At 46.8% G+C, this 26,865-nt stretch overlaps 1 protein-coding gene across 2 annotated transcripts in view; it reads left to right on the top strand.

Annotated features, from left to right (window-relative positions):
- The window catches only part of DOCK5 (dedicator of cytokinesis 5), a 188,358-nt gene that overhangs the window by 126,499 nt on the left and 34,994 nt on the right, over nucleotides 1-26,865 (top strand). For both annotated transcript variants that reach the window (XR_014019101.1, XM_081269061.1), the window contains exons 22-36: nucleotides 485-619; nucleotides 2,761-2,872; nucleotides 3,594-3,664; nucleotides 4,243-4,349; nucleotides 6,245-6,381; nucleotides 8,614-8,709; nucleotides 11,396-11,494; nucleotides 13,614-13,708; nucleotides 14,890-14,968; nucleotides 17,230-17,330; nucleotides 20,556-20,614; nucleotides 20,946-21,100; nucleotides 22,597-22,682; nucleotides 25,348-25,507; nucleotides 26,236-26,276. Coding sequence is in view for 1 of the 2 variants with exons in the window: in XM_081269061.1 (XP_081125187.1) it covers nucleotides 485-619; nucleotides 2,761-2,872; nucleotides 3,594-3,664; nucleotides 4,243-4,349; nucleotides 6,245-6,381; nucleotides 8,614-8,709; nucleotides 11,396-11,494; nucleotides 13,614-13,708; nucleotides 14,890-14,968; nucleotides 17,230-17,330; nucleotides 20,556-20,614; nucleotides 20,946-21,100; nucleotides 22,597-22,682; nucleotides 25,348-25,507; nucleotides 26,236-26,276 (1,533 nt within the window). In the remaining variant the exon portion in view is untranslated. The remainder of the gene's footprint in view (nucleotides 1-484; nucleotides 620-2,760; nucleotides 2,873-3,593; nucleotides 3,665-4,242; nucleotides 4,350-6,244; nucleotides 6,382-8,613; nucleotides 8,710-11,395; nucleotides 11,495-13,613; nucleotides 13,709-14,889; nucleotides 14,969-17,229; nucleotides 17,331-20,555; nucleotides 20,615-20,945; nucleotides 21,101-22,596; nucleotides 22,683-25,347; nucleotides 25,508-26,235; nucleotides 26,277-26,865) is intronic.

Genomic DNA, 26,865 nt, shown 5'->3' on the forward strand with positions numbered 1-26,865 from the left:
GTTAGCACAGGATCAAGACTTTTCATAGTCCAAAGACTCCAGAAGAATATGAAGAGCAATTTAAAATCCCAGATGAGTTTTGTGATGGATGAAGAGTCAGATTGAACTCCACTCCCCCCGCACAGAAGTTTCCGTCTGGCACCGTATTTATGGCTCTCCAAGGATTGGGACAGAGATTAAAATAGCGCCTTAATTTGAAGCCTTTCTACTTTCTCATTTCTAGATTTTCTTTTTTAATCCCACAAAAGGGAAGAAATCTTCCAGTATCTCTAAGCCAGAGGGAAGATCCAAACTTCTGCAGCAGATGAGGAAACTAAATTGCAAAGGTGTTAGTTTGCCTGTCCAGGGCATCCTCCAGAGGACATGGCGGGAGTGACAGTTTACCTTGGAAGGAGTCACTGCTTCCCACTCTGCCACCTCCCCTTGCAAGCCTCGGAGCACCCTGTTGCCAGCCAACTTAATTTTTCTTTCCTGTTCTTTTAAGGAAACTCTCCAAGGTCCTGAACTTCTATGTGGCTAATGCCGACGACTCCAGCAAGACGGAGTTGCTGTTCGCTGCTCTGAAAGCCTTGAAGTACTTGTTCAGGTTCATCATCCAGTCTCGAGTGCTCTACTTGAGGTAATGGTCACCGGGCTGAGGTGTTTAAGCCGTCACCTCTCTCTCCACGTGGGTCCCCTTACTGCTACGCTCACCTCCGGCTCTGTGACCCTTTAGATCACCAAACTGCCAAATTTCCAACCTTCAGAGCTGCAGGTGGCGGTGGATCATGAGACCATTGGAGAAGGTCCATTTGAATTCCCTTTGCATCAGCAGAACCCTGAGGTAGTAGTGGCAGCAGCCCTCGGGGAGGCAGTGGCTAAGTGCACCCCTTGCTGAAGCCTTTCCTGGGGATGGTGTCTCTAAGGAGGCAGGTTCCTGGGGCAAGGAAGCTTGGGTTTTATTCCAGGGGTGGTGGGAGGCATTGGGGAACTTCAGTTAGAGAAGTGATAGAATCCTGCTTATGTTTCAAATGATCATCTCTTCTGCTCTGTGGAAATGGACTATGGAAGGCTGAGAGCGAGAGTGAGCGAGCACCTTTGCAGTGCAGCTGTGAGACGCTGCGGCTCTACCCTAGCTGCAGGCGGAGGGGGTGGACTGGTGTGGGCGGAGCCCCGACTTGTTGGTGGATTTGATGGGACAGTGAGAGGGAGGGAAGGACCCCAGATAACCTCAAGGTTTGGGTGGGCAGTGGTGTTATTTGCTGATACTTGGAATGCTGAGAGCCCAGCGGGAAGATCCGGAGAGTTCTGTTTTGAGATACTCTGGGGACTAACTTGCAAATAAAGTTCTTTTCTAGTTCTTCCAAGTGGGTGAATGGAGAATTACCAACTACCCTCTGATTGGATGATTTTCTCAGGGGAGGTCATACTCGTTGGAGACCCTATAAGTATCCCTTATCCAAAATGGTTGGGATCAGAACTATTTCAGATTTCAGATTTTTTAGGATTTTAGAATTTTTGCGTATGCATAACTGAGCTATGTTGGGAATAAGACCCAAGTGTAATCATGAAATTCATCTACATCTCATAGCCCTTGTACGCACAGCCTGAGGGTGATTTCATAGAGTACTTTTAGTGCACCTGCATTTTGACTGCAGCCCATCACATGAGGTGAGGTGTGAGAATCTGTCTTATGGCATCCTGTTGGTACTCAAAAGGTTTTGGATTTTGAATCTTCAGATTGGGGTGCTCAGTATGTATGGGTGCATGAAGGAGACTAGTTTAAATATATTCGTGTGTGCATGCATGCGTTGAAGCATGTGCTTAAAATTCAGAACCCACCATTCCTACTCCAGAGTAGTCGTTGGTGAGGTTGCCACCCAGCGTAGAAGCACATGCACTACCGTTTGGGACTTTGGTGTTTTCTGGGCAATTGGTCAAAGACCTCTCCATTTCTACTCAGGAGAAAGAGCCAACTCTTGAGTTGATGGACAGATCTGGTAAAGACAGGAGAATACTTTAATCAAAGCGAGGGTGTGTCTGTGAGGTTGGAGGCCCTCGTGGTAGAGCAGGTCAGCATCGGTGTGGGCAGTGTGGTGGACTGAGTGGACCCGACTGGTTTTGTAGGCCTGCTGGGCTCAGACCTATCTGGGTTGAGGAGCTTCTTAATCCAGTTGGTTTTTGAGGCCACACATCCATTGTCTGAAACCTCAGCTTTTAGGATCAAGGCGTGGTAAGGTGAGACAGGGTAATGAGGGGAGACGTGCAGAGGAAGGAGGAGAGATCGTGGCCAGCAAGGGAACTTTGCTTGGGGTCCCCTGCCTGCTGGACATTGTACGAATGAGCTGAGGAGACAGAAATGCAGGGCTCACCTGCTACATCAGGCACAGTGACTTCCTGCTGTCCCTTCGTCTAGGAAATGCCCACAAACCACCAGCATGGACTCTATCCCCAAGCTTGGGGCCCTCCAGACAGCATCCTGGGATCTTTACCAACTGGTGAATCCTCGCTGACCAACTAGAAAGCCTTGTGTCAGGGCTTTATCTAAAACTTACTACCCTGCCCTTGTTCAGGTGGTACTGTCTTTTCAGTCTGAAGGGGGCTGACTCCTGGTCCCTTTGAAACCATCTTAGGGTGACTCATAAGAAGTCTTTCTGCATAATTTGAGGTGATGACCCATGAGGCGCTGACCTCCACTTGGTTTTTGAGGCCACGCATCTATTTTAAAATTTCTCTTAAAGATGGAAAAATCTGACTGCTTGTCTCTTTTTTCCTGTTTAGATTTTATGGTCAGAGCGAAGATGGAGATGAATTTAATAACTCAATCCGACAGTTGTTTCTCTCTTTCAATATGCTCATGGACAGGCCTCTGGAGGAAGCTGTCAAGATCAAGGTCAGCATGGTGTCTACATAGGTAACCCTTCAGGCCATCAGCGTAGAGGGTCAGGACAGCATGGAACCGACCCTGGTGGGAGAGGAAGGAAATCAATCTTGGTTTAGTAGTAGTTAAAGTAAAGGAAAACCTGCACATTTCAACTTCAGTTACTTTTATATTTTCAAATGTCAGTTTGCCAAAGACAATCCCTTGACTGGCAGTTACAAACTCTGTTTGATCCTGATTTCAGCACACAGATCCTAATGCTGTTACAGGTGACAGTTTTCTATCCTTAGCTGCCCCATTGCTCCCCAAAGTGCAAAGTCACCATTATCTTTATCAGCAACAGGTTTTTTTTTTTAAAAAAAAAATTTTAATGTCAAATACATAATCCTTGAAGATTCCAATTTGAACTTTATTATTCATTCCTTATTCTTGATGGTAACTTTGTGATGGAGACTTCAAGAATTTAACTACTTTCTTTGGTAGAAAAATGAATTCCAAATGGATGGTGCCAAGGGCATCTGTGTCCAGTTCCTATCCGAAATCCAAGCGCAGCCCTTTCTTCCTGGGATCAAACCATAAATTCTGGGCTGGGGATGCAGTCTGGTGGTTGAAAGCCTGCCTAATACGCACAAGAGCCTGGGTTCAGTCCCCAGCAACTGCGGTGGGCAGGGGGCAGTGAATTCTGTATTGGTCTTACTTGGCCACTGAATTTGCCTTTGGTGTTTTCTTACAGGGGGCAGCTTTGAAGTACCTCCCTAGCATAATCAACGATGTCAAACTTGTGTTCGATCCCATTGAGCTCAGGTAAATAACAAAAAGCCATGAGTTTCTTGTCTGTGACAGAGAAGCAGTCCCCTGCTTGGGCGGGGCCTGAACTCCTGCACCTACTTTTCTTTTTCTCACAAGTATTAACGGAGCACCTTTCGCGCTCATTTCTGTGGAAGATGTGAAAGAACATACCAAGCCTGCTCCAGAGAGAGGTTTGCGCTCTCTTTGGAAAAGCAAGACATGAAGACATGAAATAACTCTAAGAGAAAGTACATAATAAAGTGCTTCCGGCCCTGTAACTAGCACCCCAGGAATGCAGGGTCCTGTTACAGTCGAGATTGGAGGGGCGTTAGCCAGAAAAGGTGTTTTGCAAAAGCTGAGCGTGGAGGCAGACCTGGAAGCAGCTGGTAGAAGTAGAGGTGCTTGGGTGCTGTGGGCAGAGTCAGCTCCAAGGCAGGGCTCTCTAGGGAGCGGGATGCAGGCCCTGGAGACAGCCCTGGGTCTCTAGAGGGGTTTTCCAGGTACACTTCTCCAGCCCAGGTCTTGGAGTGGAGATGTTTGTGATGCTGTCACTTGGCAGAGCGAGAGAACTGACGCTGCGGCTTCTCTTGCAGCGTGCTCTTCTGCAAGTTCATTCAGAGCATTCCTGACAACCAGCTGGTTCGGCAGAAGCTCACCTGCATGACCAAGATGGTGGAGAGTGGTCTCTTCCAGCAGTCCGGTGAGTCTCCACCCAGCCCGCCACCTCCTGAGGACCAGTCTCACACCTGCCGCAGTCACACTTGCCTTTTTTTTTTTTTTTTTTATGTCAGTAATGTCCTTGCCAGTTTGTGGTTTTTAAGTATATCTCTGGGAGCCAGTTTTAAGAAGCTGAACTTAGTTTGGTATTCCTAGCCGTTACTAAAAGAGCCCAGTTGTGTTTAATGTTTAATTAGAGCAAATCAGCAAAGGATTTGTTCATTAGAAACCTTTGTCCTCAAAAGAGGAAGCCCAGAAAATGACAGGTAAGCAGGAAAGGCGAGGGTTCCTGTTAAGGAATTCATTCTTGACCTGTACGTGGTACATCAAGGCACAAGCCAGGGGCAGGGCAGGCAGCAGCGTGGCTCTGGGCCAGATCCCACTAGTCCTGGCTCAGGAGAGGGATGGTGTGGTTCTCTTCTCAGTGGGGTTCAGTGATGTCGTGTTAGTGTTCATAGCTGGGACTTGACTATGGTGGAAGTATTTCCACCCCAGAGATTGGCCAATGGGGCTTTTTTTTTTTTTTTAAGATGGGGAAGCTGGATGACTGGCATCCCACTGGGAACGGGCACAGAGGGGAGAAACCCCTTTCACTGATATAGTGCTTCTCCTAAGTACAGTGGAGTAGGTAGCCAGCTCGTGTGACTCTGTGCTCATATCCCAGGCTGATAGGAGGAGGGGACCCAGGACCTGTCCTTCCTTATAAACCCAAGACGTGCTGGAGTGGGCAGCCTTGGGAACTTCTTTTGAAGCTGCCACAAGATCAGGGAGTCCCCTCATGTTAGGTGTGTCTACTGCCTGTCCAGCAGCCTCCTCAGACATCAGGAAAGTTGAGTGGAGTGTTGGTAGGAGAATCCTCTGGGCTTGTCCCCGGCTGGTTATGAAACTCGGCATAAATGAGGGACTTTCTCTCTGTCTCAGCTTCTGTTTCAGTGGAAGGAATGGCTTGAATTAGATGACATCAGTAGCCTCTTTTGGCTCTGATATTTTCCGACCCCATTATTTTGTGCTTGGAAATTTCAAATGTTTTTAGGACATAATTGGAGGCAGAGCTGATGTCTTCAGAAAGCTAGTGAATGTTCTCGAGTAAAAACCAAAGTATCACTAAGCTTCCTGATGGACTGTCACAAGCTCTGCTTCTAAGGATGCCGAAAAGATAACTGAGATAATAAAGGCGGGTGTTTGAGTGCAAGAGGAAGCTGGTCACTAGACAGGACCAATGAGAGGACGTAGGCTCACTGCTAACAGTCACTGCTGTAGTGTCATAATAATGTATTATCATAATGTGTTATCATAATATTGCTTCCCTCTAGGGTCATTATGAACACCCTAGAGAGAAGACAGTAAGTAATATCCTACTTTCTATAAGCCATATGCCTGCAAAGACATGAGTGGAATGTTCTAGAAATGTAGTAGGAAAGCTCAGTGTTTAGGAATTTTATAGTCAATTTTAAAAAGGCTGTCTGACTTGCTTAGTTTTTATTGGTTCCACACGACTTAGCTTTTATGTGTCAAGCTGCCATTTAAAAAGCCAGAGGGCTGGGGCCGCAGCTCCGTGGTAGAGTGTGTGCTTAGTGTAGTTCAGTCGGCTCCACCAAGTAAAGTAACAGACGAGTGACAAGTAAGCCTGGAGAGATTGTTAAGTAATTTAAGCAGGTGCAAAATCCTCGCCTTTCCCTCTAACAGGGGTATTTCGCGGGTCTAGTCCTGGCACAAGGCTGAAGTTCCATGCCTAAAGTCTGTGCTCCTCAGTGCCCTGGAGGGACTCCATTCCTGCAGGCTGGTCCCAAGAGCTCTGGGGACAGGCAGAGAGATCTGCGGTGACGGCAGCTGAGAGGGGGCATTGCCTCGTGTGAGCTGTTACGTTTTCTCCCTCAGAGTGCAGAGACGTGCTACTGCCACTGCTGACGGACCAGCTCAGCGGCCAGCTGGATGACCACTCGAGCAAGCCTGACCATGAGGCCAGCTCGCAGCTTCTGAGCAGCATCCTGGAGGTGCTGGACAGGAAGGATGTGGTGAGTGCAGGCATCCCTAACATGATGGCACATGCCTCCGCTGGCCCTTTGCACCAGACAGTTCTGGTGGTTTAGAACTGGGCATGGGGTCCAGGGGTACCCATTTTAGAGGTGCCTAGAGAAACCAGAGCTTTCTATACCCATCTAGGTCCAGGCGAGAAACGCCACTGGCTGGTCTCCAGCTTGCCCCACCCTGAGATCCCTGCAGGAGCTCTCAACAACTCTGTTAATTTCTGCCAAGACCCACTGAGAATTTGTTTCTCTGTAGGAAGCTCTGTCCTCCATCTCATGCCTACACTATTGTAGAAATCCCTGTTCCTGAGAACTTCTGTTTCTATCTTCTCTCTGACACCGTGGCTCTCTCTGGAGCCCACTGGAAATCGTGTTTTTTCTGTGATCTTTCCCCCACCCCCAGCCCCAGCCCCCAGGCCGTGAGGCTGAACCTGCCTGGGTTTCCCATCTCCTGTCCATGGCGCAGCCCACAGGCCTACACGGGCCCCATGGAACTGGCTGGAGGACTGTGCCCGGCCAGCACCCTGCCCCCGGAGCTGATCTGGGCTGGGATCCTGGGCTGTGCTTATTCTATCCTTGCCCCCTCCTGAGTGTGCATCTCCCTCTGTGGGCCTCGGTTGTTTTCCTAACCCCACGCAGAGCCTGGCACGTGACTGGAGGAAAAGCTGTGTCAGCAGCAGTAAAGGCAGCACACCCCAGAGAGGCAGGTTTTCTATGTCACTTTTACCCACAGAAAGGAGAAGCAGGTAAAAGAAAAGCCGGGAATGAGAGCAGAAAAGCTAAAGATACTTAATACTTGGATGAAAATACACATGACCATGGACAGTGCAGCAGGATGTCACTTATGTGGTCCCTGAAAGAGTAGACCCCACAGAAGCAAAGACTAGAATAGTGATTCCCAGGGGCTGGGGCTGGGGGATGGGGAGGTGTTGGTCAAAGAAAACAAACTTTCATTCATGAGATGAACAGGTTCTAGAGATATAGTGTATATGGACGGAGATGGATGTGTTACTTAATTCAATTGCAGTGATCACAGTCTCCCAATGTATAGCTATATCAACTATATATATATGAAGACATACAGTCACCCGTTAAATATTTTTTGAAATAGTGAAATGTTAACAAGCAGGAAAATCCATAGTGGTGATTTAGTTATTTAAGCATTCAGCCGGAGTTTTCAAATATCTGTCAGGAAGGAAACATGGATAAGGTCCACAAGGTCAAGTTGAACACAGGTAGTTTGGAGCTGGGTGAGTGTCACATCTAACTAGAGATGAGGAATGAAGGAAAGAGGAGGATGCATAGTTATCTGGCACATCGTGTGCATGCACACAACCAATCCTGGGTAGAAACCTTATTATCCACCTTGTGCAGCTATGAAAACTAAAGCTAGGCAAAATCGAATAGTGGCTCAGGCGCACAGGACAGAATGTTGAATCCTTGTACTGGTCTTCTCAGTCTCCCAACAGCATTCCACAGACTGGGTGCCTTAAATGACAAAAGTGTATTTTCTCGAAGCTCTGAAGGCTGAAGGTCTGGGCCAGGGTGTGGGCACCGTGACGTTCTGAGAGGGAGCTCTTCTCTGCTTGCGGGTGGCTGTCTTCTCCCTGCACGCACTTGTGGCCTTTCCTCAGTGGGTGCACACACACAGAAAGAGCTTGTGTGTGTGAGTGAGCGGGGTCATTAGGACCCCACCCTCCTGTCTTCCTGTGGCCTGAATTGCCTCCCAGAGAGCCCATCTCCAAGCACCATTGGATGTTCAGGCTTCAAGAGGGACACAAAAATTCACCTCCTAACAGACCTCTTGCTTGCCTTTCTTTGGGTTTTTGACTGATGCAGAAGGTGTTAAGAAGTCTGTACCTTTGCCTCTTCCTGCCCACCTGTGTCTGATTGTCCTGGGCAGTGCTCTGCTCAGCATCAGAACCAGTACCTCGGACTCCCTGGAACTGTCCGGCCACAGAGAGCTGTCAGAGTGCACGGGAACCATCAGGGTTTTGGGGGGGAGCACCTGTCCCTGCGTGTCCACGCTCTTCTTTTAAACGATCTGATCATTTTCAGTTGATTTGCTCTTATAAAGTTATGTGTTATTCTGTGACTCCATTTCCCCTTTTGGAGAAGAGATTGCTTTTTAGGGAAAAGAGGAGTCCTGTGACTGAGGTCCCCTTGAGAAGGCAAACCTGAGTCGGCAGAACTGGGGTCACACCTGTGTTTTAACCTCAGGGTCCCACGGCCATGCACATTCAGCTAATCATGGAGCGGCTGCTGAGGAGGATCAACAGGACCGTGATCGGGATGAGCCGACAGTCTCCCCACATCGTGAGTGTCTCTCCTGTGGACCACCCCACGGCCACTGCTGCTTCTCTGTGTCCTGCCTGCCTAGGGGACCAGTGGCTTCAGATGAAGTTCCCCTGGCCCCATGTGTCATGGCTGATTGGTTATAACTCTGAGCAGTGGTCACTTCTGACATGGATTTTCTATTCCTTGTTCAGTTGTTTTCCCTCCAGGGAACCCCAAGCAGCTTTTATTTCCAGTAAAAAGACGATGCTTTAAAGAACTTGTGTTAAGTGTCCTTTTCAAAAGCCACTAGCCTCTTAGGTTCCATCTACTGGGCCCAAATGGATGTCAATAAAAAAGCATAAATGAGACCAGAGATCATTATTGAAAGGCCCAGTCAGATCAGCATTAAAATAAAGCATCATCTTTTCACTCTATTAAAAGCTAGGGTTAGATTTTAATTAGAGGTCATAGGTAAAGAACTCTCTCAAATTGCTTTCGTAAGTAAAAAATATTCATTTATTAAGAATCTATAAGCCTCTGGGCATCGTGGCTCACGCTTATAATCTCAGAAGCTTTCGGGTCTGAGGCAGGAGGATCACAAGTTTGAGGCCAGCCTGGACAACAAGGCCCTATCATAAAAAATAAAAAGGGATAGGGATGTAGTTCAGCGGTAGATTGCCCCTGGGTTCAATCCCAGTGCCAAAAAAAGAAAAAAATCTATAAGCTGAGCATTCTTCTGGACACTGTGATGTATGTGTGAGCAGAACAGATTAAAACAAAACAAAACCCTGCCCGTGAGCAATTTGTACCTAGAAGTAATGATTATGGCTAAATAAACCAACCGCAGAGTGTCTCTTAGAAGGAGACAGGGCTTGGAGAAAGACACAGAGCAGAACAAAGGAAGAGTGAGGAAGCAGGGATTCAAATAACATGACAAAGAACTGCTTCCCTGAGAAGGTAGAATTTCAGCCCAAAACTTTGAAGGCAGTGAAGGAATAGCCAAAAGTGTCTCCCTGGGAAGGGCCTTTAAGAAGGGCCGAGCCAGGGCAGAATCCCTAAGACGTGCCTTGCAAGAGTCAAACGGGGGTGAGAGGTGACCCAGGCAAGAAGAAAGAGCAGTGAGTGAGGCAATTAAAACAGAAGCTTTTCCAAAACACTGTGAATGGATTCAGACCTTGTAGGAAAGGATGGGTTTGTGGCTGGGCTAATCCTGGCTCTCTGGTCTGAGATCAGGAGATGATGGGGTTCCTATAGAAAGGAACAGGGAGACTGCAGATGTGCACAGGTAAAACCAAGGCTCTCACCTCAGAGGTAAGAATAGGATTGTTGGCCAAGAAACTCTCATTTCCCAATAGAGAGAGTGAGGGCTCGGCACAGCGGTGACCCCTGTCACTCTGGGCTCTGAGGGGAGGATCACACGCTAGAAGCCAGCCTCAGCAATTTAGCAAGACCCTGTCTCAAAATAAAATGGGCTGGAGATGGAGCTCAGCGGTAGAGTGCCCAGGATTTAATCCCCTGTGCTGGGTAGGAAAGCAACAACAGCAACACACACATAGACACACACATTCCACACCACACAATGAGTGAAGAAATCTACAAATCTGTGAGTTTCTCTTTACTTTGGGGCCCTAATGATGCAATTAATTACTTAATCAAAAACAAAATGCATGCTTAACTAATCTGTCTCTTCCTGTACTGTTAAAAGGTGAAAATAACACCCAGAGCTGGGCGCGGTGATGCACGCCTGTATTCCCAGCGGCTCTAGAGGCTAAGGCAGGAGGATTGAAAGTTCAAAGCCAGCCTCAGTAATTTAGTGAGACACAATCTTTAAAAGGGCTGGGGATATGCCTCAGTGGTTAAGTCCCATGAGTTCAATCCCTGGTACCAAATAATATAATAAGAAGAAAACAAGTTGAATCGAGTATGTGCTTAAAAGGAAGTTGAGCCGGGTAAGGTGGTGCACACCTGTAATCCCAGCATCTTGGGAGGTTGAAGCAGGAGGATCATGAGTTCAAAGCCAGCCTCAACAATGGTAAGGCACTAAGCAATTCAGTGAGAGCCTGTTGCTAAATAAAATACAAAATAGGGCTGAGGATATATGGCTCAGTGGTCGAGTGCCACGAGTTCAATCCCCAGTACCTGCCACCACCCAAAAATTGAGTTGAGTTTTGGTTTTGGGTTTTTAACCAGTTGCACAGACTCTACTGGTGGAGCATCCCAAATCCAAAAATCCAAATTCCAGTGGGATCCAAAATCTCAAAATTCCTGGGAACATTTCAGATTTTCAAACCAGGAATGCTCAACCTGACCCTCTCTCTTTCTTATTAGTCTTCCTGCATATTCAGATTTGTTTAACTGGTCTAAGTATTTCCAACATTTCTCCATGGACTTCTGTGCTACAACCCAGTCTCAGCAAGAAACTGAAAGTCCCGTAGGTATTACAACTAGTTGATGAGCTAGCCGAGATCTTACATCGGTGTCCCTTGACCTTCAGGATGCTACAAGCTGTAGGTGCTGATGGGAGCTGAGCCCTTCCATTTCTCCAGCTCTACCTGGAAGGAGAAATCTCAAACCAAGTGCCCTTGATCTTTAGGAAGAAGCATGTTTCCAGCTCAGTAGGGTCAGAGGTCATGGGGCTGGGAAAACCAGAGTCCAGGTTGTCCTCATCTTGTTTGGTCATTTGGTGGTCTGAAGAGCCTTGGATTGTCCTTTCTTCTTCCTCCAGGGCAGCTTTGTGGCTTGCATGATTGCCATCCTGCGGCAGATGGACGACGCCCACTACAGCCACTACATCAGCACCTTCAAGACCAGGCAAGATATCACTGTAAGTTGTCTTCACCACATCCTGGTAACTTGAGACCTCTTATATTTGGTATAATTAAATAAATAGATAAGTAACTGATACCAAGCATCACCAGACCAGGGTTCTCCTCCCTCCCACCTCCAGGGCTCTGTGGCTGCCCACAGCGCTGAAGAAAAGCACAGTTGATTCTTGCTCTCTGTCCTGGGTGGAGTTGAAGAAGGGGGTAGGACATGCACCGAGAGTCCTCACAATCTGCCTGAACCTCTTGGATTTAGAGAGAGCCCTCGGGTTTGAATTCTGGCTACTCACCATGATTGTATAGTGGTCAACACCTGTGAAGAGTGGCTACTTATAATAACAATTTTAATATTTGGGGATATAAAATAAACCAACAAAAATATTTTAGTGATTTTTTTTTTTCTTTCAGATTTTCTTCAGAAAGCAGGTAGGACATTCTAAATTCATGGCTTGACTCCATGCTTCCGTAGGAAGAAGCCAGGCATATCTCCTCTGTGTGAGATGATGGAGAACTCTTCCCCTGCCCCTCTCCCTCCCAGTGGCTAACTGTCACCCTCCTGCTATCTTCTGGGTAATTCCCAAGGAACGCGTTGGCAGTGGGGTGCAGCTGGAGGTCTTGGGATTCTTGCCGTCTGAAGTGATAACCAAGAGCTGAATGTAGACCGTGTCGGATGCAGATAACTGGCATCTCCAGTTGATCCATTTTCCATTTTCATCACAAACCAAGAAATCATGTTTATTGAACCAAATAATAATAATAACAGAATGGTCAGTAAATGGGTAGAAGCATTGATCACGTATGGTGAAAAAAAATGGTAAACTCATGAAAAATTCCAGAACTGAGGATGAATAGGCCTGACTCATTATTGTACCAGAAGATCAAATCAAGTGCAGCAAGACGAGGCTGGGCTGTAGCTCGGTGGTGCCCTAGCACCTGCCTAGCATGTCTGAGGCTGTGGGTTCAACTTCCAGCAGAGCAAAAAAATAAAACAAAAACACAGCAAGTTCCTGCCAGAATCATTCCTGTTTGTGTGCCACTGACATCAAGAGTATAGGAAACTAGCAGATTAACCCGTGTCTTAGAAAAATGTCTTTAGAAATAGCTGGGCATGAGGGTGCACGCCTGTCATCCTAGAGGTTGGGAGGCTGAGACAAGAGGATTGCAAATTCCAAGTTAGCCTCAGCAACTCAGTGAGACCCTGTCTCCACTTAAAGTACAGGAAAGGGCTGGGGATGTGGCTCAGTGGTTAAGTGCCTCTCAAGCACCACATCCTTACTGCAGTGCAGTGTGCTTCAAAGGTGGGACTTGTGGGTTAGTGCCCGAGAATGCAAACTGGATTTTCATTTCAGGGATCCCAGTGCAGAAGGTCTAAATGGGTCCAATGGAAGTGCTTTCAAAACTTGATAGCTTTGCCTTTTAGTCTTGTTGCTTTTTTTTTTTTTTTTTAATTCCTTTTTGCTCACAACTGCCTTTGGATGAGTAGAGCTCTGTGCTTTACTTAGTTATTAGTTCTTCCAGTTATCCTGAGTGACCGTTACCAGCTCCTTGTAGGAGCTGTGAAGGACTTTTCTTCCAGGCTACACGTGAGAACATCTGTGCAGCTGGAAGGCTCGTGCACTGCTGCTTGGTACAGTGCTTCTGATCTGTTCTAACCAGGACAAGGAAGAATTGAACTCCCGTCTGTCCAAAGTTCCCATTTCCTCACAATTGTTGATTCAGTTTTAAGTAGGAGAGCTATTTCCAGCAGCACGTGCCAGATGAGGACTAAAGAGAAACAACAGCTGGAAACGTGGGGTCCGCGAGCCCCGGGTCCCTGCAGCTCTCCTGCTTCCTGGTTCTCTGGTCTCAGGCAGGTCATTTAATGTGTCAGCCTCAGGCACACCACTTGTAAAACGTGGACGACCTTTCTGTCCTTGTTTTCCTTATAGAATCATGCAGTGCAAAAATCGCCTCGTATGGTAGCCTGCTCGGAGAACGCGTCATTGTCCCTCTGTCCTACAGGACAGGCGGTGACCTGGGACGAGGAAGGACTGGTGCTGATGTGGTTCTTCTGTCCACACGCTGGAGGAGCGGCAGTGAAGGAGCCGTCTTCCCCAGCTGTCCCTCCTTTCTTCTCCGCAGGACTTCCTCATGGAGACCTTTATCATGTTCAAGGATCTGATCGGGAAGAACGTCTATGCCAAAGACTGGGTGGTGATGAACATGACGCAGAGCAGGTGAGGACCTGGGGCCCACCCGGGAGCCTGGCTCTGCCCCGTCTGCCGTGGGGGCTCCGGGAAGGGCTGGTCCGTCTCTGTGCTTGGTCCCATCTTCCTGCTCCTGTGACCCTGACGTCCTGCCAGGAGCTCCACTTCACCTGGGCTGCAGGGTTGCCCCATTCAGGGTCTCTGCTGTCTTCGGTGGGGACCAGTCTCCTTGTCATTCTCCTAGTGGTCCTTTGCCTCTGCTGCTCCCTCCATGTCAGTGTCCTCCCCACGACCTCCCAACCTCCCTCCCATCCCCTAAGACCATTACCCCCAGCAGAGGCCTTTCTGGCCTGGATATTGTCTTCTCTTCCTTGGATGCTGGGAACCCCCTTTGAAGCCCTCTCATGGGATTTGTTTCATGCTCTCTCTTGGATCAGGGCTCACATTAGATGTTTAAGATTCCTCCTTGGTGTTGTAACCCTTGGAAGACTGGAAACTGTGTATTTGACATAGCACCTAAGTGAGTGCCTTGCAGATGCTGGCCTACAACAGATACTTGTTGAATAGAAGTAGATGAATGGGATATGTATGTGTATTATAGTAAAAGAACTTCAGATTTTTCTTAATGAGCTAATTAAGACAAATCACTTTATGATTATTATTATTAACCATACGTGGTCCTGATGTCTGATTAGGAAAAAACCCTTCCCAACTCTGCAGAGTAGAGGGAAAGCAGCACCAGAAGCCCTAGACTCTAAAAGAGAAGCATTTCTGGGCATCGTAATGCACACCTGTAATTCTGGCAACTTGGGAGGCTGAGATAGGGGGATCACAAGTTGGAGGCCAACCTCAGCAGCTTAATGAGACCCTGCCTCAAAATAAAAAATAATGGGGATATGCCTCAGTGGTAAAATATCCCTGGGTTCAATCCCCCGTATCATAAATAATAAAGACATAGAAGCATCACTGCGGAGTATGAATTGCCCACACAGGGGCCCATGCCCCCTGCGTGTCACCTCAGCTAGCTGAGACTCGGCCAGTTAGTTGGGAAAACTGAACTTCACAGACTCTGCCCAGTTGTAGCCTCAGAGGACACTGGCAGATCAGATGGCCTTTTCTTGCCAGTCTGGGATGGTGTGGCTTTATTTTAATGTGGCGGGCAAAGTGTCCGAGGGCGAGTCGACCTCCTAGTCTGGTGCTTTCTTCCCCAGGGTGTTCCTCCGTGCCATCAATCAGTTCACAGAAGTCCTCACCAGGCTCTTCATGGATCAGGCCAGCTTTGAGCTTCAGGTGAGCGCCCGACCTGCTGGAAGTCCCTGGAAGTCTCAGCCACAGCCACAGAACTGTTGCGGCTGGGAAAGGGCCACCTCCGGTTCGCTCATCGTCACCGGGGAAGGGTTCTGTGGGTTGTCTCTTTTCCTGAGGGGCACACTCCTGTGACATGGTCCTCCAGCTGCAATAAGATGGAGCTTTTTCTTTCTGGAAAAGCAACATACACAAAAAGAAAGGTAAAGAAGTAATACTGAGAAAATACAGCTACCCCAAAACAAGAAGGTTGGGCTGGGGCTGTAGCTCAGTGGCAGAGCACTTGCCTGGCATGTGTGAGGCACTGGGTTCAATCCTCGGCGTCACATATAAATAAATAAATAAAGTAAAGGTCCAAAGACAGCTAAAAAATATCTTTAAAATAAATAAACAAACAAATAAATAAGAAACTAAAAAAATATAAACACAATAATCTCCCTTTTCTGTGGGGGATATATTCTACAGCCACCAGGGGATGCCTGAAGCCACAGAGTCCCGAGTCCTATAGATAACCATGTGTGTGATAAAATTTGATTTACAAAATAGGCACAGTAAGAGATTAACAAAAATAATAGTAAATGCAACAATTATAATGGGATACTATAATACAAATGTGGTTTTTGTTTCTTTTTTTTTTTTAAAGAGAGAGTGAGAGAGGAGAGAGAGAGAGAGAGAGAATTTTTAATATTTATTTTTTAGTTCTTGGCGGACACAACATCTTTGTTGGTATGTGGTGCTGAGGATCGAACCCGGGCCGCACGCATGCCAGGCGAGCGCGCTACCGCTTGAGCCACATCCCCAGCCCTGGTTTTTCTTTCTTGAAAGAGTCGAGATAAATATTAATATTTTTGGACCTCGGTTAGCCGAGGGGATCTGAAACCTCAGAAAACAAAATCAGGGACAAGGGGATGACTGCAGGCTTGGCCTTCACTGTTAACATCGTGGTGTGATCCTCTGTGTATAGGCACAAATGTACATAAGCATGTGGTTGCAAAAATGTGCTTAGATAACTCCCCACCTCAAGTGGTTCTGTTCTAGGCAGCAGGTCAATGGGCACTATTCTGGTGTTGCTTTTTATTTATACGTGCGCTATTTGGAAAGTCCACAGTAGTTGTAAAGCCTTCTTTCCTTCTTCCAACCAACATCAAGAGTATTTACGTGTTCTCGTCCCTGGTGAAGGCTCACCAAGTCCCAGGTCTTATGGAGTCTGTGTTCCAGACTGTGTTCTGTTGGTGATGTGATTTTTCTGAATTTTGTGCCTTTCTGTATCAGTAGCATTTTGAACATGGAAAGTCGTAAGGATACACACACAGGCATCTACATCTATATAAGTAGACACATATGTGCATGTGTGTATATACGTATCGCCTTATGTTTATATTTACGCACATACACACCCACCAAAACAGACTCGCGCTGTGCCGTGCTCTGGGACCTGTTAATTTGTTTTCTTTACTTCTTTACTTCATCATTTTTTCAATGATGTTAACTATTTTCGCAGTAGTTTTAACAGCTGAGTACAGTCAACTACATGGCCGGTTAATGATTTATTTAACCAAATTCTTGCTGAGGTTGTTTCCATCTTCTGTTATGTTAAACAGCACTGTGGTGACCTTCCTTGTTTTAAATACTTTTAACTCTCCATAGTTATTTGGTCAGGAAGAAGTCCTCAAAGTATTTGCGAGTTCAAATGTTTGGCACAATTTTAGGGCTTTTGATATGTGTTGCCAAACCCCCTACTATAAATAGGTGTACTTCTTGGCAGTACTTTTTCCCTATCCCAGGAGCAAAGAAGAACGTAAAAGTTTGAATTGGCAATGGTGGAGTGGGGAGGAGAGCTTAATATTAACTCTTAATATTTTTACTATGGGGCTGGGGATGTGGCTCAAGCGGTAGCGCGCTCGCCTGGCATGCGTGCAGCCCGGGTTTGATCCTCAGCACCACATACCAACAAAGATGTTGTGTCCACCAAAAACTGAAAAATAAATATTAAAAAAAAAAAATTCTCTCTCTCTCTCTCTCTCTCTCTCTCTCTCTCTCTCTCTCTCTCTCTCCTCTCTCACTCTCTCTTTAAAAAATATATATATATTTTTACTATGGACTGAAACCCAAGAGAGAACTAAAAGTCCTGTGGATTTTACCTTTTCATGAGTCCCTGGTTACTGACTTTCTGCCACGTGTCTGTTTTAGTATGACCCACACTAATGTTATTTTCCGTTTCTTTGTGCTCACATAATGTTGAACAGCTCTGGAACAATTACTTCCATTTGGCGGTAGCGTTTCTCACCCATGAGTCCCTTCAGCTGGAAACCTTCTCACAAGCCAAGCGCAACAAAATTGTAAAAAAGTAAGTGTCCCTGTAAAGTTGGCGATGAAGGGAAAGGATCCTTCTGTGCACTTTCGGAGCTGTACTTTGGGTGCCGCAGGAATACAGTGTTCAGTGACTACCCGTAGTAGTCGCTAAGGGTAGTGATGGTGAGGTAGTTCTTAGTCACTTGATAACTCAGATTCCCTCAGGTCACATTTTCTTTTCTCACATTCCCATCAGTCATCTACCTGGAAAGGTGCCCTCTGTCCTCCTGGGCCCCGGAATAGCTGCCATCTGCTGGCAGCTCATCTGAATTGCAGGTGCAGTGCCTCCTTCCACTTCACAAGGGAATCCCTTTGGCGCAGTCACCTACTGTCACTTCGGCAGAAAAGCCAAGAAGCCAACAGCCTGAAATTCCAGATTTCTGGCTTGGAATTCAGAATGGACTCAGGTCCAGGAATGTGGGAGATTTAGGGACAGGTTTCACTGTCTTCATCTCTGGTCTGTTTCGAGTTAATTTAGATTCTGGAAAGGCAAAGCAGTGTATAAGAGTGACTTGAGGAATTTTTTATTTAAATTTGAAATTTTATATCCATTTCCCCTAGTTGGAGTATCCAGGGTTTTAGGCAAATTACTTAACATTTTTATATTTCTGTTTCCTTCCTAAAACAACTGAGGTTGGCAGTGACTGTGTTTTGGTGGTTGCTTTTGTTTTGGGTGGTACTGAGGATGGAACCCAAGGGCTTTCTACCTCTGAGCCACATCCCCAGCCCTTTCTTTTTAAATTTTTTAATATTTGAGACAGGCTCTCACTTACTTGCTGAGATTGACCTCAAACTTGTGATCCTCCTGTCTCAGCTCCCAAGCTGCTGGGATTACAGACATGTGCCACCATATCCAACAGGACTGTGCTTTAATATACAAAAATAAAAGACGGATGTGGTGACTCATGCCTGTAATCACAGTGACTCAGGAGCTGAGGCGGGAGGATCACAACTTTAAGGCCAGCCTGGGCAACTTAGCAAGACGCTCTCTCAAATTAAAAAATAAAAACAGCTGGGGGTGCAACTTAGTGGTAGAACACCCCTAGGTTCCTTCCCTAGCTCGTGCACATACACGTACACACACACACACACACACACACCAAGAAGAAAGAAAAAGATTACAATATGACCTGTTTTGTAGATTTCCCCAAGGGGAAACACTTATTGCCTCCATCCCTTGATCACTTGTTTTAGAATGTCTTAAGTAACAATGTAACTTCTTTAAGGGATGGATTTGATTTGGGTTCAGTGAGTGTAAGTGAAGTTACTTGATTGCAAGTCTGATAAGAAAAAAAAAAGGCTACTTAGGATTAATGATTCTGGTTCTGGTAAAAAAAAAAATATGACAGTGAATAGAAACCATGTAAAAACATGTGTGTATAAGGGCAAAGATAAAATTTGGGGAATAAAACCAATTATATTAAAGTTATAGAAATGTGAGGATTTGTTTCAAGCTTTCTTAAAGTAGGATCAGCAGAAGTATTAAACAATAGGAATAGTGGTACTTCTGTCTGTTAAATCCCAAATCTCGATGACATAGATTTAATAATAAAACTTTAATAATAAAATAAGATCAAGCATTTTGTTAGATGGAATAGTAACATTTTTTTTAAATGTGATTTTTTAAAAAAAAATAGTGGCTTCTTACTAGGCATCCGAATGACCAAATTTATATGATGTACCAATATGTATTGCAGTGAGTTCCATTCCTATGTTTCATTATTACAATGCACCACTGAAAAAGGGAAGAAAATCTGCGGGCTTAGGAAGGCATTTACAAAGGAAGAATATGAATAAAAAATGTTGGGGCAATCAAAGCGTCACTAAAATAGTCTAGAGCAGTGACCACAGGATGGTTTGTGAGCCTGAGTGTTCCCAGGAAATATCACGACCTACCCCATTTCCGAGTTTCCAGCCCCCAGCCTCTGATGTGGTAGGTGGGGTGGGGCAGCCTCAGGCGTAAGAATTCTTCAAAGATGTCCAGGAGCATGGGCTTGGCCTTCATCCAAGAATCACCTAGTCATCCCAGAGTCACTGCCTAGACCAGTGTTTCCCTGCTCCTCCTCAGTGTCTGCTGGTGAGCTGTATGAGTATCTGCACCATCTGTATAAAAGCAGTAAGCTCTGGGTTTTTTCCCCCAAGTACAGGTTTTCCCCCTTCCTGGGCTCTATTGCCCTGAGAATGCCGCTTCCCAGGGTGAGAACTTTGAAGAACATGCTAATACAGGTGTACATTACCCCTCAGTATGAGTATGTACCTCAGCCCGTTGGCAAGCCCCCGTCACGTGCCTGTGGAAGCCAACCCTCAGTCCTCTTCCTCTTTATTAGTTTATGTTGAGTGTTTATCATTCTTTCCCCTGAAATCAGTTTGTTCATCTCACTTTTTTTTTTTTGTACCAGGGATTGAACCCAGAGGTGCTTAACCACTGAGCCACACCCCCCACCCTTTTTTGTGTGTGGGGGGTGGTACCGGGGATTGAACTCAGGGACACTCCACCACTGAGCCACCTCTCCAGCCCTTTTTTGTATTTTATTTAGAGACAGGGTCTCACTGAGCTGCTTAGCACCTTGCTTTTGCTGAGGCTGGCTTTGAACTCACAACCTTCCTGCCTCAGCCTCCTGAACCTCTGGCATTACAGGCATGCGCCCCTGTGCCCGGCTTATCTCACCTTCTTAGTTATTTTTCAGCACTTACATTTGGTTCCTTCTGGTCATAAGTCCTCTGTCCTCCATGGGTTCACTTCTCTTTTGAGGCTTATTTCGGTACTGCCCTCCTCTCATGTGTCAATGTCTCATGTGTGACCCAAAGGAGCACAGGCTGATTTTATTCCCCTCACCATTAAACACATAGTCCTCTGTGTCTGTGAGTTCTGCATCCCCCAACAAAGGGATCAAGAATATTTGGGGGGAAAATTACACCTGTATTGAACATGTATTTCTTGTCTTCATTCCCCAAGCCATCCACTATAACCAGTATTTGCACAGCATTTACATGGTATGAGATCTTACTAGTAATATGGAGACACTTTGAAGTATGCAGGAGGATGTGTGTAGTTGTATGCAAATACTGTGCTCTTCCATATAAGGAGCCTGAGCACCTGCAGATTGTGGAGTCTGAGGGGTCCTTGATCCAGTGCCCCCTAGAGACTCAGGAGTGACTTTCTTGCATGCAACACGTTTCTCCTGCAACTCCTCCTCTCCGTTTGTGATCTTCTTCCTAGATATGGGGACATGAGAAAGGAAATCGGCTTTAGAATCCGGGACATGTGGTATAACCTGGGTGAGTGTCTGACCTTGAACGGGCCCCAGCACAGTTCCATTGTGATAAGCACCCAAGTGGACTCCTATCTCAATTCAAATGGTCCTGAGATGTACTGTGTGCCTGGAGGTGAAAGCTCACCTGTGGCTTTCACACCCTCACCTCAGCTGGGACATGAGCCCTCTGTTCCTATGGCATCCACAGTTTATAAGTATTTCATCCCTCACTTCTGCACCCAGGTGCTTTACCCACATGCACTCTTTCTTTTCTTATGGGCCCTGTAGAGGAAGATTATAATGCTTGACTTAATAGCAAAGTGATTGTTTAATATCCTCATTTACCTTCATTTCAGGTCCCCACAAAATCAAATTCATCCCATCTATGGTGGGTCCCATTCTGGAAGTCACCCTGACCCCCGAAGTGGAGCTGCGAAAAGCCACCATCCCCATTTTCTTTGATATGATGCAGTGTGAGTTCAATTTCAGTGGAAATGGCAATTTCCATATGGTAAGGAGTGGTAGACTGTAATTTTACTAATGCACCTAAAATCAGCTCTTACTTATTTTCTTTCTATATGGAAAAGCCATAGCCTGAGTAATACAAATCAGCGTTGATCTAAAAATTCCTTTTACATTTCATTGTGTCAAGTAATTGGAGATGTAATCCAACATTCCAGCCCAGAGCCGAGAAGGGCTCTCTTGACTCCTGCCTATCCTAGAGCGGCCCGCCTCTCCTCCTGTCCTAGAGCTGCCCGCCTCTCCTCCTGTCCTAGAGCGGCCCACCTCTCCTCCTGTCCTAGAGCTGCCCGCCTCTCCTCCTGTCCTAGAGCTGCCCACCTCTCCTCCTGTCCTAGAGCGGCCTGTCTCTCCTCCTATCCTAGAGCGGCCTGTCTCTCCTCCTATCCTAGAGCTGCCCACCTCTCCTCCTGTCCTAGAGCGGCCCGCCTCTCCTCCTGTCCTAGAGCAGCCTGCCTCTCCTCCTGTCCTAGAGCTGCCCACCTCTCCTCCTGTCCTAGAGCAGCCTGTCTCTCCTCCTGTCCTAGAGCAGCCTGCCTCTCCTCCTATCCTAGAGCGGCCTGTCTCTCCTCCTGTCCTAGAGCAGCCTGCCTCTCCTCCTGTCCTAGAGCGGCCCGCCTCTCCTCCTGTCCTAGAGCAGTCTGTCTCTCCTCCTATCCTAGAGCAGCCTGCCTCTCCTCCTATCCTAAAGCACTCTGCCTCTGGGGAATGAAAACTTGACTTCCTGCATTTCAGACCTGTCTATTGCAGTGTAACTGAGAATAATGCAGAGGACACAACCTGCCTGTCCTGCCCATCGTGGAACAGCTGAGGGGAGAGGCAGGAGACCCAGCCTTGCTCTGTTATCTGTGGCTGTGAGAACTTGAGGTTGCCGGTGTATAGTCTACACCTCAATTTCCTTTTCTACAGTGTATTAACTTGAAAAGGAGATTTTTACATCTACAGAGCTCAGCAAAAGCAGTCCCATTAGCAAGACTCATAGCCCGGCCTGAAATCTCAGTGGCTTGGAAGGCTGAGGCAGGAGGATTGTGAGTTCAAAGCCAGCCTCAGCAATGGTGAGGTTCTGAGCAACTTAGTGAGACCCTGTCTCTGAATAAAATACAAAATAGGGCTGGGGATGTGGCTCCATGGTCGAGTGCCCCTGAGTTCAGTCCCCAGTACCAAAAACCAAATTAAAAAAAAAAGATAAGAAACAAAAAAGAAAATTAGAATCATAATGCTTTTTTAGATGCATAGTTGTAACAGAAAATAGCATTTCAGATTTTGGAGGGGGGGGAGGGCAAGGGTAAAGCAATGGACAAAGTAGTATTGGACTTCCCTGGTGCAGTGTTCATGAAGGGCTGGAATAGGATCCTCTCCTGTCCACGTCGTAAGCAATCCACAGTTCAGTAAAAGGGTTGGGCCAGATCTAGGAAGGTGAGCCAGGTATCTCACAAGGTCTCTCCGAAGGATGTAACCTTTTGCTGTGAATTCCAACTCTGCTTGCAGTTTGAGAATGAGTTGATCACCAAGCTGGATCAAGAGGTAGAAGGTGGCCGAGGAGATGAGCAATACAAGATTCTATTGGAGAAACTGTGAGTATCTCCGAGACAGGACCTCAGGTTGGTGGCACCATTTGACAGCGGGGAAGGGCAGGGTCTCTGCGGCATGCAATGCAGGCAAGCAGTCTCAGAATCTCTGGGTCACACCCCCCCAGTGGTCCTTGGTGAGTTGACAGATTGGATGGCACCCACCGGTGACACTGTCCATCTCCCTCGAGTCTATGCCTGTGTTGCCCTGACCAGCCTCAAGCTGGAGAACAGAGCAGATGGGAGAGAGGAGGAGATGCACGCAGCTGTGGCTCTTTGCCAGAGTTTGTATTTCTGAACCTCAGCAGAAATGTTAGCACCTCTAATTATGGCTTCAAAACAATCAGTTAAAGGAAAAACATTTCAAGGTCCACTTGATACCTCATGCCCCACAAGTGACCTTTAGGAACAAAGCAGTTGCCTCGCCTGGTGTCCCATACCCGTAATCCCAGCGACTCGGGAGGCTGAGGCAGGAGGATTGAAATTCAAGGCCAGCCTCAGCAACTAGTCAAGGCCCTAAGTAACTTACCAAGACCCTGTCTCAAAAAAAAGAAAAAAAAAACTGAGGATGTGGCTCAGTGGTTAAGTGCCCCTGGAACATCCCCAAATGCTCAGTTACCTCACCCCCCCCCCAAAAAAAAAAGAATAAAGCAATTATAACTGCAGCCAGCTTGGTCTTTCCACTGCCCCATCCTCTGTCTCACTCAGCACATCCATTCCTTCATCAGAATGCACCTCCGCACTCATGTCACCTCTTACTTTCTTTATTCTTTCTCCTTTATAAAGAATATTAAAAAGGCCGGGTGCAGTAACATATAGCTGAAATCCCAGCAGCCAGGGAGGCTGAGGCAGGAGGATCACAAGTTCAAGGCCAGCTTCAGCAACTTAGCTAGGCCCTAAGCCACTTAGGGAGACCCTGACTCTAAAAAACAAGCCGGGCACCGTGGCACATGCCTGTAATCCCAGTGGCTGGGGATGTGGCTCAGAGGTTGAGTGCTCCTTGGGTTTAATTCTCAGTACCAGAAAATTAAAAAAAGAAGAAGAAGAAGAAAAAGAGTGTACATGTGGTTAAAACCCCACCAAAGTGGGCCACATCCCCAGCCCTATTTTGTATTTTATTCAGAGACAGGGTCTCACTGAGAGAATAAGCCTCAAATCCTATTTTCACTACATACTAGGAGTTCAACTTTGGGCCCAGTAATCAAACCAACCAACACCTCCTTTTTCTATGTACAAAAACAGTATTTTTTTTAAGTATTGTTGTTAGGATTAAATGAGACATAATTGAGACAGTGCCCAGCATAGCATCTATTGTAGGTCAGACAGTGCCCAGCATAGCATCTATTTAAAGCGCTGGCTGCTTGCTCTGTTGTTGTTGTTATTACTTACAGATCCTCCCACCGTTCAGGGCTGGGCCACCCTGACTTGATTGGTCCTGTCCTCTTTACTTCCTAACATTGACCGGCAGTGCCACCTCCTAGGTTCTCCTCTAGGCCCTTTGGGTTCTCCCTGGGTGATGAGAGTTTTGTGGATGAGGCTGAGCTTGGGGACGGGCTCTCCCAACTCTTTTTTTTTTTTTTAAAGATTCCCTAAGCAACCAACACACTGAATACTCAGAAGTACGATGGAATTGATAGACAGCCTAGATTTAAGGAACAAGAAGTCTTTCTTGGTTTATTCTTCGTGGTGATAAGCCCTCTTGGTGATCTCTTTCCTCTTTCCATTAGTTCTCTCTGACCTTCAAGCCTCCTGGCTTATGACTTAGGCAATTTTGATCTCATGAATTAAGTTGAGAAGTTATACATGCATAGAAACATACAGTATTTCCACATGATGAACTAAACAACTCATTAAGGAAAAAAAAAAAAAAACTCCTAACGCTGTCTTTTCATGTAAAGATTATATTTTGTTTTCTTTGTCCTCTCTGGATAAGTAGCTCAGGAAAATATGACTTCAAACTCTGCAGTGCCCAGAATAATCCTAAAGTCTGGATTAATTCTTAGAACGCATTTTCTCACCTTTTCTCCCTTTTTCCTAATTTTCTTTTAAATTTCTAATTGAAGAAGTGCCAGAACTTTGTTCTACCTGGGCCCAAAGGGAAAGGTTTAGACTCCAAGTTTTGCCTAGTCTGATTTACAGCTCTGCGTTCCTGTCTGAAAGTAACACTCCTGTTGGAAGTGCCGCGTGCTTGTTAGGATTAAGTGCGACACCTCCTCTGAGCTGGAGTCAATCCACGGCTTTCCAGGATGTCATGAGGTGCCAGGTGTTAGGAAGAAGGAAGACACAGGAAAGATGGTCACAGACACCTTCATGAGTCACTAGACCCCATACCAGAGCCTTGTGGGCAAAGGTTCCGTTTCTGCAACATCAACGGAAAAAACCACAGACACAAACTGACCTTCAACGGAGGATATTGTGGGCTGGGTTCTAGGTGATGGGGGTAGCTGAACTAAGTCCTGAAGAAAATGTAGAACCTGAGTAAACAGTCACAGCCCAACCAAGGCCACCAAGACAGGATGGAGCTCCCCGGGGGGTGAGCGTCCCCTTCACCAGCATCCTGGGTCATCTTGCCTATTGCCACCTAGTGCTAGGACCGTGGTGAGGGCTCACAAATGACACTAGAGTGACAAGAGTGGAATGAGGACATTTGTCTCTGACTCTACCCCTCTAGGCTCCTAGAACATTGCCGGAAACACAAATACCTGTCCAGCTCTGGCGAGGTCTTTGCCCTCCTGGTCAGCAGCCTCCTGGAGAACCTGCTGGACTATAGAACCATCGTCATGCACGACGAGAGCAAGGAGAACCGCATGAGCTGCACCGTCAACGTGCTGGTAGGCACCCGCCAGGGAGCAGGAGGCACCCTGGGCCGCCTGTAGGGTGCTGGTGTCCTGCCAAGTCTGGTGGGTGTAGCCGGCTCAGATTCGGACTCAGAGATACTGGCAGCCACAGACCTTGGGGGATGCGTTTGGAAAGAGGGATGGGAAATGCAGCATAGGCACCCACTTCTTCCCACAGACCCTCCTCAGCCTGGTTCCCCGAGTCCCTCACCTGTGCTGGCTTTACTGTTGGAATTATCTGACCCAGACTGAAACCGGGTGCCAGGAAGAGGGTTAGGGTTAGTAAGTGAAATCCTCAGGCAGCCGAGCTCTTGGCCTGGCCTTCGTCCCTGTCATCTGTACCTGGCAGCACAGACCTCCGAGGTCGAGTTCACCTTGTGTTCCTGTGCGTACTCTAAACTAAGACCTGAGAAAGCAGATTATCAGGGTAGCCTCAGGATGCGCTGCCATCTTGTCCCTGAGGAGCCTTTCTCACATTTCTCAGAAGCAGGATCCTCAAAAAGTGCCTTGGCTTTCTCTTTATAATGGGTCGCTTCGTGGTCTCGTGGGGGAGTTTGTGAAAGGGCGCGGTGAGCTTTCTGGAAAGCGGGGACACTGTTGGAAAGCAGTGATTGTGCCCAGGCTTCGGGGCAGACTCCCCCCTTCCCCGGCCTCTTGACACTGCTGTGTGTCACCCTGTTTTTTTTTTTTTTTTTTTTTTGTCTGTTTGTTTACTTTGGTAGAATTTTTACAAAGAAAAGAAGAGAGAGGACATATACATAAGGTAAGCTGAGGAAACTTCTTGCGTTCGCGATTGCGTCGGGGCCTTGTGATCCTTCCTTCAATAAGCAAACGCTGGGCCAGCTGTCTTGCTACCTTTGCCCACAGAAAATGAACTCTTTAAATAGAATCACAAAAGATTACACTGCAAGGCGTAGGGGCGTGTCAGGGTTCAGGGAAGGAGAGGAGACTTCCAGCCATCGTAATCTGGCTCACAGGGGCTGGCATGGATTCTGACCCCGGAGTCCCCGAACACCTGAACATAAAATCACCTTGTGCGTCAACTGTATGTATGTGTGTGTGTGTGTGTATATATATATATATATATATTTTGTACCAAGGATTAAACCCAGGGGCGCTCAACTACTGAGTCACATCTTCGGCCCTTTTTTTAATATCTTAGTTAGAGACAGGGTCTCACTGAGTTGCTTAGTGTGACACACAGGGTGCCAAGGTGCTGAGGCTGGATTGGACTTGCAATCCTCCTGCCTCAGCCTCCTGAGCTGTGGGACTGTATGCACGTTCTTGAGGAGGGAGTTCATAGCTTTCGCTGGCTTCCTGAAGGGGACAAGACCTTAAGAAAAATTTAAGCC

The sequence above is a fragment of the Spermophilus citellus genome (assembly GCF_964194105.1).
Source record: "Spermophilus citellus genome assembly, chromosome: 16".
NCBI lineage: Eukaryota > Metazoa > Chordata > Mammalia > Rodentia > Sciuridae > Spermophilus > Spermophilus citellus.